The sequence below is a fragment of the Cornus florida genome, unplaced genomic scaffold, assembly GCF_030987335.1.
Source record: "Cornus florida cultivar Cherokee Brave unplaced genomic scaffold, ASM3098733v1 CherokeeBrave_3.0.0_Hap2_Chr11, whole genome shotgun sequence".
NCBI lineage: Eukaryota > Viridiplantae > Streptophyta > Magnoliopsida > Cornales > Cornaceae > Cornus > Cornus florida.
In genome coordinates, this window is record NW_026775581.1 from 4,997,955 (window position 1) to 5,017,188 (window position 19,234).

A 19,234-nucleotide genomic window follows, 5' to 3' on the forward strand; every position below is an offset into this window, starting at 1 on the left:
TTCAGCTTTTGTGCTCCTTCTCCGGCTTATTCCTATTACTCTGTTAGTTTTTAAAACTAATCTTAGGTGTCATATTAATACCCAGTAGCATCCCAATGGCTTGAAAACAACAATTAAAATCAATTACATAGATTAAATTTGCTACCGAACTAACCCGCGTTAGGAACAAAACTGAAACTATAATTCTATTCTAACCTCCCTGTTCCTCTTCACAAACTGATCTTAGGAGTCTTATATCATCCCATTAACATCCCCAGGGTTCATTTACAGAAGATAAAAGCAAGAATCGTAACTAAAATCTCAACAGATTTTAATATGCTTTAATGAACAGAACTGGAAGCAACAATACACGACCTGTAAACAGATTTGAATTCAATGCAAACAAATCATCAACAAGCATACATTAAACACATAAGTTTTAATTACTAATTAGTTAATCCCTAGAGACTATCTAGGTGCACAGAACACGAGCCAAAGGAAAAGAGGAAGATAAGAACTTGCCTGTAGTTTTGGACTCAAAACTTTGTCGCCATCTTCCTAACTTCCGGCAACCACTGACTACCTTCTAACCTCCTCTGGTTCTAGTCTAATCCACCAAAATCCTCCCTTGGTACTCACTGTTCTTCTCCTTGACAATTCTTACAGTGCCTCCGTTCAAAACCCTCTGTGTTATGAACTAACTTCACGTTTATGTAACATGAATTATGATTGTAAACCCTAGGCTAAAGCATAATGGTTGTATTTATAGGTTTAACTCTAAAACCCTAATCCTTGTAATTTTAGAGACAGGGCCCAAATCTTAATCCTAGTCGGCCCATGTAACAAAACCTACGATTAAATTATATGTCGGCTACACTAGGTGATGTCCAAAAGAAACTGTGAGTCAATTAATGTATTTAAAAACTCACGTAACTTAATTTTAACATTACAAGAATTATAGTAAGTTAATTACCTAAGTTTAAAACAATGAGTTACAAATAATACAATTAATAATTTACGAAAATAGACGCAACAATTAATAATTTAAATAAACCAAATAATGCACATAAAACAAATTTAATTCAAATTTCAAATAACAACTAAACAAATGAAAAATAATAATAAAAAAAATACAATAAAACAATAAAATAAATAAAAATGCAATACAATAAATATTAAAAATGCCGAGACTATCCTTTTAAAATTAGGGGTATTACACTTAATTCTTTATTCTAGCCTTCCATTGTTGCCACTATTCTTGGTTGTAGTTTCAGTTTTTGCTTTAAGGAAGACAAGTTGGGATGGGATGGTAAGGCTAATGGTAGGTTTTCTGTGAAGTCTGCCTATCGTTTGGCTAACAACATGGCACAGACTAACGAATCCCAATCCCTGGAAATATCTAATATTGATCCTTAAAATAATACTGGTTGGTGTCGTTTGTGGAAATGTAAAGTTCCTCCCAAAATTCAGCATTTTCTGTGGAAATGTTGTAACCTTGCTCTTCCTGTTCGTTGGTTGCTTCAGGTGCATGGTATGGATGTGGAGCCAGTGTGTCCTAGGTGTGGTATTGTGGAGGAATTCATTGAGCATTTGATGTTTCAGTCCCCTCATTCTATCCAGATATGGAAATTATCGCCGTTGAGGTTTGATTTTATGTTTACTCCTTCAATATCTTTTAAGGATTGGTGGATGTCTTTGATGACCTAATCGGGGAATGGGATAGAGGGCCAGGATATGCTAGGTTTGGTGGCATTTTGTTGCTGGGGTATTTGGAAGGCGAGAAACATGTTTGTTTTCGAGGGGGAACTTTATACCCCTTTGCAGATTGTTAATTGGGCTTCATCTTAGTTTTGGGAATTTAAGGATTCATTTTATTCATCTATCCACAGTTTGGTTCCCACTCAGATAGGTGCAACTTCTGTTTTTCATGCTAATCTATCCGCTTCCCACTGGTCGCCCCCTCTTATGGGTATTATTAAATGTAATGTGGATGCATCATTTTGCATGTTGAATAAGGTTGGTGGTGGGGGTGCTGTTTTTAGGAATTCCCTGGGTTAGATTTTGTAGACGATGGTTTTTTCTCCTTTCTCGGTGCATAGTGCTTCCCAGACATAAGCTTTTTCTATTCGCAAAGCGGTTTTGTGGGCTTTAACCCAGTCTTTTGATCAGGTTTGGTTTGAATGTGATTCGTTGCTGGTGGTTCAGGCGGTGAATGGTGTGGACTGTGGGCCGGTTGAAATTCAAGCTATTTCTTTTGATGTGCAAGTGCTGTTTGGGCGTTTCTTCTTTTCGCGTCTTAGTCATGTTCGTCGTTATGGCAATGGAGTCACTCATGCTCTTGTCCAGCTTTCTTGGCACCATATTGAGAATGATATTGCACTTGTTAATATTTCTGCCGATATTGTGGATTTGGCAGCAAAAGATTGTTTGTGTTGATCTTGTTGCTGTATTTGTTTGCCACGTTAAAAAAAAAAAAAAAAAAAAAAAATTGCAACATTTCAACAAATAATAATAATAAAAAAGCATCAAAACATATTACAGCACTTTGCCACTGGAATTCATTCTGATCGTTTGGATGCAGCTATAACACACGAAAGAAGATAAATAATAAGTCAAATTTACCTTATTTTCCGTTCAGATTATATATACATAGTATATATTTTCAAACTGTTCAGATTATATTACTAAGAAATTACAAACCATTGCACACACTCCTTGATATACAACTTTAGTAACACAAATGGAGCACTACGAGACCATTTCATCTATCTGTAAAACATGAACGCTCCATCAGTAGTGTTGTTTCTCTCCTTTCACAATCGTCATGGACTTGTCGAACATCCAATCTAGGGTTTCGTCGTCCTACATTCCGCTTCACCGTACTCAACTCCACCCTCGCATGCACTCCCTCTCTCCTCCCAAACCCTCTTCTTTCCAATCGAACCGAGACAAATGGTTGATCCTCGCCGCCTCTCTCTTCGTCGTCCCATTCTTCTTCTACCTCTTCACCATCGCTCGCGGAGTCCACCGGTCACCCAAATTCGGCGAATCCAAATCCAAACTCTTCGGAATCATAATCGACGCAAGTTCTACAATGTCCCGAATCCACGTATTTGAGTTCTTGAATGAAGGGATGACTCCTTTTATCGGCCTGGACGGTGCTGGTTCGAGTTCATTGAAGGTCCGGCCGGGGTTGCAGGGGTTCGCCGGTGACCCGGATGGGGCAGGGAGGTCGATTTTGGAGTTGATTGAGTTTGCGAAGAAACGGGTTCCAAGGTCGGAGTGGAAGAACACTAAAGTGCAGTTGATGGGTACCACAGAGTTGGAGAAGTTGGGATTGAAATCCAAGGAAGCGGTTTTGAAGTCATGCAGGCGGGTTTTGAGATCGTCTGGTTTTTTGTTCAAGGACGAGTGGGCTGAGATAATGAAAGGTGTGCTCTAGTTTATAATGCAAATTACTCATTATTCATATAGTTTTCTTTAGTTGCTAAATTTGAATTGCAATCTCGTATGTGTTTGGAAATTTCTTCTATGCAACTGCTTAGATAAAATTCTTGAAGTGAATTCAATGAACATCTCTAATTATGTGATGTATCTATTAACTATGATATATCTCTTTAGCGGAATGATGGGTTTTGGGATATCTATGCTATATTTAATAACTATGCGATTAAATGACTTAAGCTTGAATGGCTTATTTTAGCCAAATTTGAAGTTTGTAACTGTTTAGCTCAATTATTAATTTGGGCGTGCCAGGGTCTTTATTGACCCAAATGTAGAATAGACAAACCATTCCTGAAGCGACTCGATCAACGGATTGGTCTCTTGAGATCATGTGATTGTTGGAAGCCAGGAAAAACCCCTTCCTTCAAGTTTTGACGCCTCAATTAAGAGGATTATTGATACCAAGTTAAGAATATAATGAATGAGAGACATGTCCTAGAAGTTATAACAAGAGGTAATCCACATCTTTTTCACTTTTGAATATTCTGTACAAATATTAACTTGAGAACAAGTTGTAAAAGATGGGGTTGAAACTAATATAAGGCTGAACTAGAACTACTCCTAAGGAAAAACAATAAAAGTGCTGAAAAATTAAGGCTACGTAACATAATGAAAATATTGTGTTTTTGGTCCAGGAGCTTTGTATCAGTGCTCTCTGTGTCTTTTAATTTTTTTTGATAAGTCTCTCTGTGTCTATTTATAATAATGGTTTAATGTGCTTAAGAGCAGTTACTCCTAACTGCTGACAGTTATTAGAATAACAGCCTTCCCAGTATTCAGCACCTTTTGCCGCGGGTCTAGTTACATGTCAATTCAATCTTCAAACTTCATACGAGTCTTTAGCACATGTTTTATCCAATTAAATTGTTCCTTCGATTCCGTAGCTTCTTTCAACTGCTCCAGAATCGCTTTCGATCGCTCCAGAATCGCTTTCGACCTCTAACGGGCTCATCAACTGTTTTGACCTCTTGTACCACAAATCGGCCCTTCACCTAAACTTATGCTTTTTAACCTGGATTTTTTCTTGCAGCCCTTTCCATGTGGCCAAATCTGAAAAAATCCAGATTTTGGTGTAAACAGTAGTAACCTAAGTTTGTGTGACTTTGCTCAAGCAGATGCTAGATTCTACTCTAATTTCTAGAGAATCCTAGGTTTGGACAAAAACTTTAGGTGGTTACACTATCTCATAATATTCTTCACAATAAATTTGCTATGAAGTTTTATAAAATGTTGTCTTATTTTGATGCTTATGTTATCCAATTTTTATATGAATGCATCTGATTAATTTTTTCCCTTTGTTTACTCACATTTTCTTGATGAATTCCATATTCACTTTGCATTTTGAGAGAAGTTACAAAAGGTAGTTCGGTTCACCGCATAACTCTAAACTCTATTCAATGTTATTCTGTCTACATATATAAATTTCCTGAAACATTGTGCTTTTTGGAATCTTGTAAAAAAAATTGATAAGTAAAAAAGAAATTTTTTTTATCGAACTCTTTAAAACGTAAATTGTGTCATCATATTAATAAATGAGAACAAACAGAGCGTTCCTCTCAATCAATATCCTTTGATCAAATAATAGTTCATTTTATGGAAGATGACTGTGTAGTGGTATTGTTATATATTCATATTTATTAAATACAATATACTGTCTTCTTTATCGATTTTGATATGCGACTGCCAACGGCGGTCAATCCGCTCGTGGGGAGATCTATGGCGACGCGGAATATATAAAGGATTTTCCGCGACAGTCCCAGTGCTTGACATAATGTCATCCATCGGAATATTGTCATCAACAGGCAGGTCGTTGTTAACCAGTGGGTTCATAACACGCTGACCCTAGTGTTGAGTCAACACCTCAACTTGTCTCCGCAAAAATTCCATCTTGTCTTGCTGTTGTTGGGGTAAGCTTTCAGCCGGACCTTGCATCCTACAATTTCCTCCTCTCGTTTGTAGTCGTGGAGGCATGACTGGGCAGTTGAAAAGCCGAACCAAAGTTCTGTTACCAAATTGATGCCGCCTTACTAAGAGGATACGATTAAATCGTCTTCACAGCAATATTGAAACGAAATAAAGAATAGAGAGCAAGAGAAAGGAGAATTGAAGGCAAAAAAATTTTGCCGCAAAAATAATTCTCTGCAACTCAAAAACTGATCCAACCCTAGAAATTACAAAGCTTTATATAAACCTTAGAGTAGCTAATTACCATATATAAGTCAAAATCAAAATAGGTAAGTTGCTTAAAATAAAAGAAAGCTGAGAAAGTTGCTGAAAAAATTAGAAACAAATCAAAACTTTCTATAAATTCCTGGTTCTCCTTGTCTTCCCTCCACTTCTTTCCTTTTCTGGATGTTCCCTATGCTTTAGGAAACTTTCTGCTGGGTCCACAGCTACATCAGGCATAGACTTTGGAAGAGGGTGATTGCAAGCAGATTTGGGGAGTTGAGAGGTGGATGGTTCTCTTTGAAGGTGGGATTCATTCCGAAGGGGTGGGATGAATTTTCCAAACAGATCAGATTTCGAGTTAGGGATGGTAGGGGGACTAGGATATATGGTGTGGCGATCGATCTCTTGCTCTTACATGTCCCGGATTGTCACGGATAGAATGCCTTGGCGGTTGACTGCAATAGGCTTGATAGCAGGACCTCGGATGAGTGCTTTTTGATGCATTTTCATGATTGGGAGATTGAGGACGTCATTAGCATGTTGGAGACGCTGTACTGCCATGACATTGTGCATGGAGTTTCTGACTCATGGGTATGGGTTCCGTCTTCCCAGGACGTTTTGATGTTCAATTCTTCTATACGTGTCATTTGGATGTTCATGGAGATTCTTTCCCTTGGAAGGCTATTTGGCGTTTTAAAGGCCCCCTTAAGGTGGTTTTCTTTGCTTGGACATCTGTGTTGGGGAAGATCTCGACTCAGGATAACCTAAAGAGGAGGAGACAGGTGGTGGTTCTACATGTGTAAGAGAGACAAGTAAAAGGTGGATCATCTTCTTTTGCATTGCCCTTGGGAGTGTTGGGTCATGTTGTTGGGTTTGTTTGGAATTCAATGGGTTATGCCCAGGTCCTTGAGAGACTTGGTCCAGGCTAGGAAAGGGTGTATAGCGGGGGCCATGTCTGTGATTTTTGGAAGGTTACGACTTTGTGCGTTTGGTGGTGTTTATGGCTTGAAAGTAATAAGAGATCTTTGAAGGAAAGGAGAACCCTATTGGTGCGCTCAAGTTCTCCATTATTAGCACTCTTTTTTGTTGTGTTCTAGGGAGAAATCGTAAATCCATTGTGAGATAGTTGATTTTTTTTGGAGACACTGAGAGTTTAGAGGCCCTATTTAGACTTGTGTAGCTTTTAAGGGATGCATTCAAAGGGCTTTGAATGCTTTTTTAATTCAATCTTGTTAAAAAAAAAAAAAAAAATTCAAGGTGGGAGAGGAGAGGGACGGTTGGAGCTTGAAGGAGGTGAGACCCCTACCGGAGTTGGGGTTTGGAAACTCATTCGCAAGGGTTGGAATGAGTTTTCTAAGCACATTGGATTTAAGGTGAGGAGTGGGAGGTCTATCCTCTTTTTGGAGGACATTTGGTGCGGGGATTGACCATTAACTTGCACTTTCCCAAGACTCTACCGTTTAGCAGTGAACAAGCAGACCTTTATAGCTTTTTGTTTTCACATTGATAATGGGAACTTGACTTGGGACATTCAGTTGGAGCATGTGCAAGATTGGGAGATGGAGGAGGTTGTGGAGCTTGTGGCTTTGTTGTATGGCCAATGGGTGGAGGGTGAGGGGGATGATGAATGGATATGGATCTGAACTTCTTATGGGGGCTTTGAAGTTAGATCTTACTACCGGAGGCGTGTGGTGCCGCGGGTGATCCTTTCCCTTGGAAGGTAGTTTGGCGCACCAAAGCTCCTCTCAAGATGGCCTTTTTTGGTTGGACGGAGGCCTTGGTTAGGATTTTGACTCTTGACAATCTTAGAGAGTTACTCCCCTTTGTTTATGGTGGGGGTTGTGGAGGGAAAGAAATATGAGCTCTTTTGAAGGGGAGGAAGCTCCTATTTGAGCACCTAAATATTCCATATTGGGTACATTATTATTTTTGGGTTAAAGGCCACCATTGTAAATCCTTGGAGGATATAGTTAATAGTTGAGTTTTTGTATTCTTGAAGTTGTATGTCGTGCTGTCACCATTTGAACGCTTTTCTAATGTACTTTACTTATTAAAAAATATATATATATAGCTGTGAAAAGGGATGGAGCTGGAGATACAATCTTATAGTCTTGAGCTTAAAACAGCATACACATGCTTTAAAAGTGGGATGAAAAAGTTATGCAATAGGTGTGCCTATAATATCTGACATTGTCTCTAGCATTGATGCTCTGATACCGTGTTATGATTGTGAAGAAGAAAGCAACAAATGGTAGGAGAAGAAGAACACACAAAAACAAGAAAAAGAGAGGCTCATTCACTAGTGCCTGCTTTCATTATTTATCTGCTATAATGTGAAGATATTTACAATATGGCCCCAACACATGCTTATTATACTAATAATAATAAAAAAAATGCTTATTATACTAATTTCCAACTGTTACAGAATATCATTACAGGAGTTATTTAAGCCCTTGACAGAATATTGATAAGAGTGATTCATGGGAGTGATTTTAGGAATCCTCCATCAATATAATTCTTATATTTAGCAGATGTTTGTATTCTTTAACCTATAAATAGAAGTGGTCATTGTAAACAAAATTAAGAGAGAATGTAATGAAAGAGATATTGCCCTTTGGGCTTTGTGTGCCTTTGATGCAGGCCTTAGTGGCCGAACCATGTTATATTCTTGTGTTCTTCTTGCTTAATTTCTCTCTTCAAGCTATTGTTTTGTTTTTTTTTTTTTTTTTTTAAAAACACCAACAATTCCAGTACTTGCCTTCATCTCATTGAATTTTCATTTTCAATTCAAGAGGATGATTATTGGCAACATCGTATCTATATGTGAATTTTGATGTCTAGTGTGCTTCTGTACATCCTTCTAGATTATTTAAAAAATGTGGAATTCTTTTCTGAAACAGTTGATGTCCATATGCAGGTTGCATTTGCTCCAAGAGATCCACCACCAATGCAACTTTCACAGATAATAAAACTTGCGGGAGTTACTTACAATCTGTATATCCAAACCATGCCTCATCTTGGTCAGGTGTTTCCCGTGCGAATTCTTTTTATATCTTGATTTTGGTCACATATTAGAACACATGATTAGACCTTCTTCTTGCAACATGTTTGGTTGACATATATGAAATTGTTTCCAAGTTTTTAATATGTTTCTTATATATATATATATATATATATATATATATTTTTTTTTTTTTATAAGTTAAGATTATATAAAAAGCGTTCGAAAGAGGAACGCATCCCGCAAAAGCTACACTAGGCCAAATAGGGCCTCTAAATCCTCAAAGACTCCAAAAGATCTACAAGTTCCTCCAAGGATTTACAATTTCTCCCTAGAACCCAACAAAAAGTGTACTAATAATGGAGAATTTCAACATCCCAATAGGATTCTCCTTTCTTTCGAAGGATCTCCTATTCCAAATCAAGCCATAAACACCACCGGACACATAACGGAGTGACCCTCCAGAAATCAAGAGCATGGGCCTCCACTATACACCCTCTCCAAGCCTCAATCAAGCCTCTGGAAGATTTGGGCATAACCTACTGAACCCCAAACAAGCTGAACGGCAAAATCCAGCAATACCCCAAGAAACGAACATCCCAAACTGTACTTTCACTATCGAGACGATAACAGTCGACCACCATGGCATGTCTATCTGTAGCAATTCGGAAAAGTCTAGGAAAGATGAGGGCAAGGGGTCGATCGCCGCACAAAGTGTCCTCCCAGAAACGGATACAAATGCCATCCCTAACTCGAAATCTGATATGTTTGGAGAATTCATACCACCCTTTACGGTTGAGTTTCCAAACCCCAACTCCGCTAGGGACTCTCGCCTCAGAAGAGCACCATCCTCCTCTCGCCTCCCCAAATCTGCTTGCAATCACCCTTCTCCAAAGTCTATGCCTTTCCACCCCAAATCTCCAAGGCCACTTCCCAACAAAGCCTTATTGAAAGGCATCAGTCTTCTGATTCCCAAACCTCCGTTTCGGATCGGAGTATAAACCTTGCCGCCCAAAAGGAAATTCTGCTACAACCTTTCAATCTGTTCTGCCACAGAAGAGGGAATTTGGAAAATAGAAAGAAAATAAGTAGGGAGGCACGACAAAGTGCTTTTCATTATAGTTACCCTCTCGCCTTTAGAAAGATACTGCTTTTTCCAACCGGCTAACCTCTTCTCATATCTCTCAACCACGGTCCCAACTTTCTACTCTTCTAGAAGGAGCCCCAAGAGGCAACCCCAAATAAGACATGGGAAGATAGCCAATACTGCATCCCAAAATATGAGCTAAGGTGGATAACTCTGGAACCTCCTCTACTGGAACCAGGACACTCTTTGCTACGTTCACCTTCAAGCCAGAGACAACTTGAAACCAAACCAAAATTCTTCTCAAGTATCTTATCTGAGACACGACTGCATCACAAAAAACCAATGTGTCATCCGCAAACATCAAATATGAAATCTCCAGCTGACAAGCAACCTCCCTACCGACCTTGAAGCCTCTCAAAAAACCCAAATCCACTGCCCTTGTCATCATTCTACTTAGAGCCTCCATCACAATAAGGAACAAAAGAGAGAGGGGGGGGGGGGGGGGGGGGGACGTCCCCCTATCTCAACCCCCTTGAACTGTCAAAAAACTCGGTCGGAGCTCCATTCACAAGGACAGAGAAGCGAGCACTAGAAATACAGAATTGAATCCACTTCCTCCATCTCTCTCCAAATCCTATCCTGTCCATAAGATACGAGGAGGAAGCTCCAACAAATCTTTTTTGGTAAGTAAGAATAAAATAGAAAGCGTTCAAAAGGGGAACACATCCCAATAATACACAGAGGCCGAAGCCAAAGTGGGATCCCAAGGACCCAAGGAACCCAAAAAATCTATAAGCTCCTCTATAGATGTACAATGATAAAACTAGAAATTACCAAAGTATCATTAAATTTTAAATTGATGAAACATAAATAAAATTTAAAACTGAACCACATCCTATTTAACTTAAAAGCTTAACAGCAGACTCGATATGAATTAAACTAAATTATGCAAGGTCCCAAGTGGGATTCTTTGAAATTTAATCATTTTTCAAACATTTTGCTTTGAATTTGCTCTTTTTTGAACTTCTCATGGTCTGCATCAGCTAATTTTGTAATTTTAGTTTTTAATAGTTTAGTAATATTAATGTAGTAGTCAGCCTTCTCAAGGGTTAAAGCTCTCTCTCACCTTTTTGTCTTTTATTTCTCCTCTCCTTCTCTTTATCAGCCACTGGGACTCCACCAAGACATAATGAACTTGGCCTTGGTCACACAAAGTGAGATGCAATTTCATGTAGGGCTGCAACTTGGGCGGGCTAACCCAGCCCAACCCGAAATTTTGAAAATTGGGCTTTAAATTCACAACTCGGGTTCATGTGGTTTTGTCAAAACCCAGACATATTCGGGTTGGGTTCGGGCTCAACCCGAACCCAACCCGAATATGTCTGGGTTTTGACAAAACCACATGAACCCTGAACCCAACCCGAAACCAGATTTTTTTTTTTTTTTTTTCTCCTCTCTCTCTCTCTCTCTCTCTCTCTCTTCTTTCTCTTTCTCTCTCCGCCGCTTGAGAGTTGAGAGACAGCGGCAAGATACACCGGTGCTAGGAACGCCTCCAGAGACGACGACCTCCTCCGCCGGAGAGACGAGAATATCACAGCTGATGCCATTCAAATTCCATACTGGAACAGCGGGCGATGGAAACTGAAAGATATGGGTTTTGATTTTTTGAACAATCTGAAATGATATGCCGATATGGGTTTTGAACTTTTGATTCTTGTAGACAGATAGATAAAACTGAAATATATGGGTTTTGAACTTCTGATTCTTGTAGATTTTGTAATTTGCAGTTGGAGAGAGAGAGAGAGAGAGGGCAAGTTCAGAGAGAATGGAGATGGAGGCGATAGGGGAGGCTGAAATGATGGCGGCGGTGGTGGAGGCATATTTACGGGTGATTGTGAAGATGAATGGTTTGATATGCTATGATTACTAATAATAATAATAATAATAATAATAATTATTATTATAATAATAGTTTTTTTTTTTTTATGAGCGAGTAATAATAATAGCCCCTTAATAAAAATTTAAGAATAATTTTTTTTTTTTTAATATAATTTCCCTTTTATGTTTTCTTTTTAATTTCCAAAGATAGATTTTTTTAAAAAATAAAAAATAAAAATTACGCACTATTGATGTGAAGTTATAATGATTAAAATATCCTTAATGTTAATTTAATAAAATTCAGTTTTATTTTAGATTTTCTTTTCCTTCTTAATTTTAAAAATATATGGACTTAAGAAAATTTTAAAAGTTATTTGAAGGTATTTTAAATTTTCTTCTAGGCGCATCTAATAGATTTTTTTTACAAATATAATCCATTGATTTTTTTTTTTTTTCAAAAATAGTTTTTAATAAATCTATGTTGAATGAGTTATTCATATTAATTTGAATCTTATCATTGAAAAATATTTACTAAAAGTGACATGTCCAGTGTCTTTTGCAAATTATAATTTTATACAAATTTCGGACAATTGCATAAAACCCCAAGACAATATTTCAATAAGTCGGTAGCATTTTTAATAATATAATCAAATATATAAAAAATAATATATTATATATATATATATATATATATATATATATATAAATTTTTGAATTAAAAAAAAAAAAAAAAAAAAAAAAAAAAAAAAAAAAAAACTCAACCGGTCAACCCAACCCAACCCGCCCGAAAATATTCAGTTCGGGTTATGACCATAACCCATGTTGAGTACAATTCGGGTTGGCCTAACCCAACCCGCTTCGGGTTGAGGTTGGGTTAGGACTGGGCTGGGTTGGGCCAACCCAAGTTGCAGTCCTAATTTCATGTGCGATTCAACCTAACTCAATTGAGTTGTTTATAACAGCCATCGTGCCCTGTTATATTGCCATCATAGTTAAAGAGCCATAACGATCAAGTTGGCTACTAAGTTTAGAAAGCCAAATTTTTCTCCATTTCTTCCTCTCCCAACCTTTCTCTCAACCTCCAAACATTGCTTATATTTTTAAAATTCATGTTTCAAAACTCAAAAAACATAAGATTTAGTTTTAGATTTTCGATTAAAGTATTATAGATTCGTAAGCTCTGATTTTTCGTCAAAAGGGAGAATCGATTCATATTTGCAAACTTGTGAGCTATTTTTTGTGTTGATATAATGTATTTTTTATTTTTCTTGAAATAATTATTTTTTAAATATTTCTGTGATTTATTTTATTTTTCTATAACATTTTTGTTGTATTTATTTTAAAAAATGTTTGTATAAGCATATTAATTATTATTACTAAGTTACAAGTATAATGTGTTGTATACAAATATTTTGTACTTCCAATGTTTTTTCTGCACAAATTTGTTTTCTGTTAGAATATTTTGGGTCATTATGTAATTACATATAGTTGGTAGGGTCATTGTGTAATTAGCTGAGACCTGTACTCTATATAAGCCACTGTAGTAGGCTTAGGGTTTGATATGTATGAAATACACATTATGTATCCACTGTGTTCTCTCTCTCTCTCTCTCTCTCTAGTCGCAACATGGTATCAGAGCGGTACGAAACAATGGGAAAACTAAAATTATGGTTGTGATTGCATCTGTGGTGTTCTTCTACAAATCAGAATCGAGATCGAAGTTGATTCTGTTCTTCGCGACAGGTTTGGCCGTCGTTCTGTTCGAGCCGGAGGTCTGAAGCTGTTGGAGGTTTGAAGTTTCTTGTCTGTCGTTCTCAAATCTGAAGCCCTTCGTTTTGTAGGCCGAGGCTGCCTTGACTATCGCTAGTTGCAGAGGTTGCATCATCGCGAACCCTCTTTGCTTGGTTGTTAAATTGCCGCTTGTGTTGGGTTGCCGTCGTCACCGTTGCAAGGGCTAGGGTGTGTACTAGCCTTGATTCTTCATTGCGAACCTTGGGTGATTGGAGTTTATGGTTGGTGGCATAGATCTGGTTCTTGCTGGCGCTGATTGTGAAGTAGAAGAGTGGTGTTTGGCTGCAAGCGTGAAGTTATTCCAACCTTGGATTACTAAAACCGGAATAGCAGAAAACTGGTTTTGATTTGGCCAGTTTGTCCAGATCCAAACCCAATTGCCCAGATCCGGCCCGTTTGCCTAGATCCGACCCGTATGCCCAGATCCGGATTCAGTTTTTTTTCCCCAGGTTCGGTTTTCTTTTCTATTTGTCCTTCTCCATGGCTGCTGCCGGTTTCGACTTGTTTTCTTCTACTTCTTTCAATCCTCCCATGACTTTTGTCAAGCTCAATGGCAAGAACTATATTTTATGGGCCAAGTCCGTAGCTATTTTTCTGAAAGCCAAAGGCTTTGGCTCTCATTTGGTTAAGGATAAGCCTAAAGAAAGTGATGCAGATTTCAGTTCATGGGACCAAAGGGATGCTCAGATCATTTCCATAATGCTGAATTGTATTGAACAAGATATCAGCTCCCACCTGTTGTATTTGGATACTGCCAAGGAGATATGGAATTGCCTCCAACAGTTATATTCAGGTACTGGTAATATCACCAGAATTTATGAGGTGTGTAGACAATTCTTTGACCTCCGGCAAGGTACTCATAGTCTTGCAGAATACTTCTCCCAGTCAATGGGAATTTGTGAAGAAATGAACTTGTATCAGCCTATCACCTCTGATGTAAAGAGCATGCAACAACAATGTGAGGATTTTAATGCTGTTCGGTTTCTCACGGGGTTGTCACCTGAATATGAATCAGTTCGTGCACAGATTTTGGGTAGCCCTACACTTCCCTCTCTTCCTGATATGTTCTCCAGACTCCAGCGTGCTACTCTATCTAGTGGCGCTTCTGGGAGTGCTTCAAGTGGTGTCACTGCTCCTCCTAGCAGTGAACGTTCTGCATTAGTTATGAACTAGGGTGGTTATCATCCTTCTTGTGGCGGTGGCGGTCGGTTTACTCGTGGTCGTGGTCGTGGCAGAGGTAGAGGCAGAGACTCAAAACTCTGCACTCACTGTGGTCTTACTAATCACACTGTCAATTACTGTTGGGATCTTCATGGGAAACCACCACCTTCTTCCTATGCACATCAAGTAACCTCTAATGACGGGGATTCTTCTTTCTCTGCCACACCAAATGCTTCACAAGTGGCTGCTCCATAAGTGGCTGCTCCACAAGTGGTTGTTGAGCTTGCTATGGTCACCATGACAGTTTCCCGCGGTGAGTATGCTCAGTTTATGTCTCAACAATGGCCTTCCACCTCATCTTCCATGGTTTCCTTTGCCCAATCAGGTAGTGCACCTGCATGTCTCTTATCCTCTCGTCAAAGTCCCTGGATTCTTGACTTTGGCGCATCCGATCACATGACTGGTAGTTCTAATCTCTTATCTGATTTTCAGTCTGTTTCTTCATCACAAAGTGTTACTCTTGCTAATGGCTCCTCCACTAAAGTTGTGGGTGTGGGAACCACCCAACTCACGTCCTCTATGTCCCTTTCCTCTGTATTATTTATTCCTCAATTCCCTTTTAATTTGATGTCCATTAGTCAAATTACTAAATCTCTTAATTGCTCCGTTACATTTTATCCCTCGTGTTGTATTTTTCAGGATCTCAAGACGATGAAGAAGATTGGTACGGGACATGAAGTAGGTGGCTTGTATTACTTTGATATTGGGCCAACTCCCACGGCTCTTCAATCATCTTTGTCTCCTTTCCGGTGGCACTGTCGTCTCGGCCACCCATCCTTATCAGTTTTGCAGCGTCAAGTCCCCAGTCTTAGTCTTAGTCGTGTAGAGTCCATGCCTTGTGAAGCATGTCAGTTTAGTAAGCATTGTCGTGTATCTTTCAAACCGAGAGCTACCAATCGTGTTGCTAGTCCTTTTCAGTTAATTCATTCAGATGTATGGGGCCCAATAAAACATATTTCTCTTAATGGATTTCGTTATTTTGTGACTTTTGTGGATGATCATTCTCGTATGACTTGGTTGTTTTTAATGAAAAATCGTTTTGAGTTATTCTCTATTTTTCAAATATTTCGCAAAGAAATCAAAACTCAATTTGGATGTTCCATTAAAGTTTTACGTTCTGACAATGCCAAAGAATATTTCTCGGACCCGTTTGAGACTTATTTTCATGCTAAAGGCATCATTCATCAATCATCTTGTACTTATACTCCTCAACAAAATGGAGTAGTTGAACGTAAAAATCGTCATCTCCTTGAAGTATGTCATGCCCTTTTATTCCATATGCATGTTCCCAAACGTTTTTGGAGTGATGCTGTTCTTACAGCCTGTCATCTTATTAATCGGATGCCTTCGTCAGTGTTAAAAGGGAAGTCTCCTCATTCTGTTCTATTTCCCGACTCCGCATCGTTTAATCTTACTCCTCGGGTCTTTGGATGTGTGTGTTATGTCCATAACCTTGGGCCCGGTCTTGACAAACTCGATCCCTGTGCCACTAAGTGTGTTTTTCTTGGGTATTCTCGCACTCAGAAGGGTTATCGTTGCTACAGTCCTCATTTTTAGCGCTATTTCACTAGTGCCGATGTCTCCTTTTCTGAGTCTCTCCCATTTTTTTCTGATTCTACTACCCCTCTCGATATTACTCTAGCGATACCTATGCCAACTGTTTCCTCTTTGCTGCCTGCTTCCCCACCTCCTCGCTCTGTTGTCCCCTTGCAGGTTTATACTCGACGACCTCGATCGCCTACTTCGCTCCCTCCATCTCCTTCAGAGTCTTCGGATCCGACGCCTTTACCTGATGATTTGCCCATTGCTCTCCGTAAAGGTATTCGGTCGTGTGTTACTGCACATCCCATTTCTAACTTTGTCTCCTACCATAATATTTCCTCCTCTTTATCTTGTTTTTTATCCAAAATGTCTGCTACGTTTGTTCCTAAGACTTTGCAGGATGCTCTTTCTAATTCGGATTGGCGTAACGCCATGGTAGATGAAATGGATGCCCTGCACCGTAATCGGACTTGGGATCTTGTTCCCTTACCTCCGGGCTCCCAAACGGTTGGTTGTAAGTGGGTCTATACTGTTAAATACCTTCACGATGGGTCTATTGAGCGGTTGAAGGCTCGTCTGATGGCAAAAGGGTACACTCAGACTTATGGTATTGACTACGATGAGACCTTTTCTCCTGTTGCTTTCTTCTATTCGGGTACTTATTTCCGTTGCTGCCAATTGTCACTGGCCTTTGTTTCAATTGGATGTCAAGAATGCCTTCTTGCATGTGACTTAGTTGAAGAAGTTTATATGGAGCAACCACCTGGGTTTGTTGCTCAGGAGGAGTATAGTCACATTGTTTGTCGCCTTAAAAAGGCCCTGTATGGATTGTAACAATCTCCATGGGCTTGGTTTGGAAAATTCTCTGAGGCGGCATTAGAATTTGGTCTTAACAGATGCTAGACTGATCATTCGGTATTTCACCAGCGCACTAAAGCTGGCTTCATTTTTCTTATGGTGTATGTAGATGATATTGTGATCACGGGTGATGATTCTGAAGGCATTGCTAAGTTGAAGTTGTTTCTGCAAAATCGATTCCATACTAAAGACTTGGGTAAACTTAGGTATTTCTTGGGTATTGAAGTTGCTAGATCCAAGAAGGGTATAAGTTTATCTCAACGCAAATATGTGTTGGACTTGTTAGAAGAAACAGGTATGTTGGTTGGTCGTCCAGTTGATCCTCCTATGGATTCAAATACAAAACTTGTGTCTGATGAGGGTGATCTATTTAATGACCCGAGCAGATTTCGTCGCCTTGTTGGGAAATTAATTTATCTCACTATCACTCGACCTGATATTTCATATGGAGTTAGTGTTGTAAGTCAGTTCATGGGAGCTCCTAGAATGCCACATTGGGTTGCTGTTCTTCGGATTATCCGATATCTCAAGCAAGCTCCAGGTTTTGGGTTACTATATAAATCAAATGGTCATCTCAGAGTGGAAGGTTTTTCAGATGCTGACTGGGCTGGTTCTCCTTCAGACAGGCGATCTACTACAGGCTACTGCACATTTGTAGGAGGAAATCTTGTTACATGGAAAAGTAAAAAGCAAACGGTGGTAGCTCGATCTAGTGCTGAAGCTGAGTACAGGGCAATGGCCCATACAACTAGTGAGTTGACTTGGATACAACATTTTCTAAAAGAACTTGGGATGAAAGTTGAAACTCCTACTCCATTGTTCTGTGATAATCAAGCAGCTGTTCACATTGCATCAAATCTTGTGTTTCATGAGAGGACCAAACATATTGAAGTTGATTGTCACTTCATTCGAGGAAAAATATTAAGTGGGAGCATCTCTACTCCATTTGTGAAGTCTGAAGATCAGTTAGATGATATGTTTACCAAAGCATTGGGTCATAATCGGTTAACGACTATTTGTTCCAAGCTGGGATTATTTGATATATACTCTCCAGCTTGAGGGGGAGTGTTAGAATATTTTGGGTCATTATGTAATTACATATAGTTGGTAGGGTCATTGTGTAATTAGCTGAGACCTATACTCTATATAAGCCACTGTAGTAGGCTTAGGGTTTGATATGTATGAAATACACATTATGTATCCACCGTGTTCTCTCTCTCTCTCTAGTCGCAACATTTTCCATAAAAAATATTTAAAGAAGTGAATTACAAAATTAATAAAAATGAAATAAAATTTTGGAAAATTATAAGAAATTTAAAAATATATTTTCCTACATAGGAGGAGTGATAGGAGATTGTTGACATTGAAGCGACCCTGTGAGGAGGGAGTCCTGAAGCAAATAGAAAGAACACACAAGTCTTCTTACAGTAGTAAGGAAGGAATAGGGTTACTCCAATCAACTAGGGTTACTCCAATCACCTTTGTAGCCTAGAGGGAAATATGGGAAAATCCGTAAGATAAGTATTATTCTGAAATAAATCCAATGATATTTATAAAGACTTGGTTCAGCAAACAACAGATACATAGGGTTGTCTCTTTTATAAGAAAAGTATTAATGGCATTTACTATCTCTAGACTAACTTTCAAACTTCTCACAAAACATTAATGACAACTTCTACTATTCCAATAACCCAATAACATTTTCAGATTCTCATATCATAATTACTACTTAAAACTTTGACTAGACAATTTCCGAGACTAATTAATTATTATTTGCATCAAGTCGACACCCAAAAATCAGAAATGTCTTCCATAAACTCCTGACTATAAAGCAGCTCCAAAAAATCAATTGCATCCTCAATCTTTCAATCTTGAAAATTTCTTGAATAGTGCACATCCCAGACCATACTACAGCTATCGAGACGATAGCAGTCAGTCACTGAGGCATGTCTATCTGTAGCAATCTGGAAATGTCTAGGAAAAGTGAGAGCAAGAGAATGGTCTCCACACCAGACATCCTCCCAAAAGCGCATTTTCCTTCCATCTCTACCTGGAAATCTAATATGTTTGGAAAATTCATCCCACCCCTTCCGAATGAATTTCCAAGCCCCAACTCCGCTAGGAAGTCTCACCTTCGCCGAACACCACCCTCCTCTATCCTCTCCAAATTTGCTTGCAAAGCCACTTCCCAAAATTGAGATATT

At 38.8% G+C, this 19,234-nt stretch overlaps 1 protein-coding gene across 4 annotated transcripts in view; it reads left to right on the top strand.

Moving 5' to 3' along the window:
- The first annotated feature begins 2,650 nt into the window (after positions 1-2,650).
- The window catches only part of LOC132283102 (probable apyrase 6), a 65,220-nt gene continuing 48,636 nt past the window's right edge, over positions 2,651-19,234 (top strand). For 3 of the 4 annotated variants that reach the window (XM_059784995.1, XM_059784996.1, XM_059784994.1), the window contains exons 1-2: positions 2,653-3,410; positions 8,570-8,677. In XM_059784995.1, coding sequence (XP_059640978.1) covers positions 2,804-3,410; positions 8,570-8,677 — 715 coding nt within the window. In that variant the 5' untranslated portion in view covers positions 2,653-2,803. Of the gene's footprint in view, positions 3,411-8,569; positions 8,678-19,234 lie in introns of all 4 variants that reach the window. The other variant, XM_059784997.1, reaches the window with a different exon arrangement.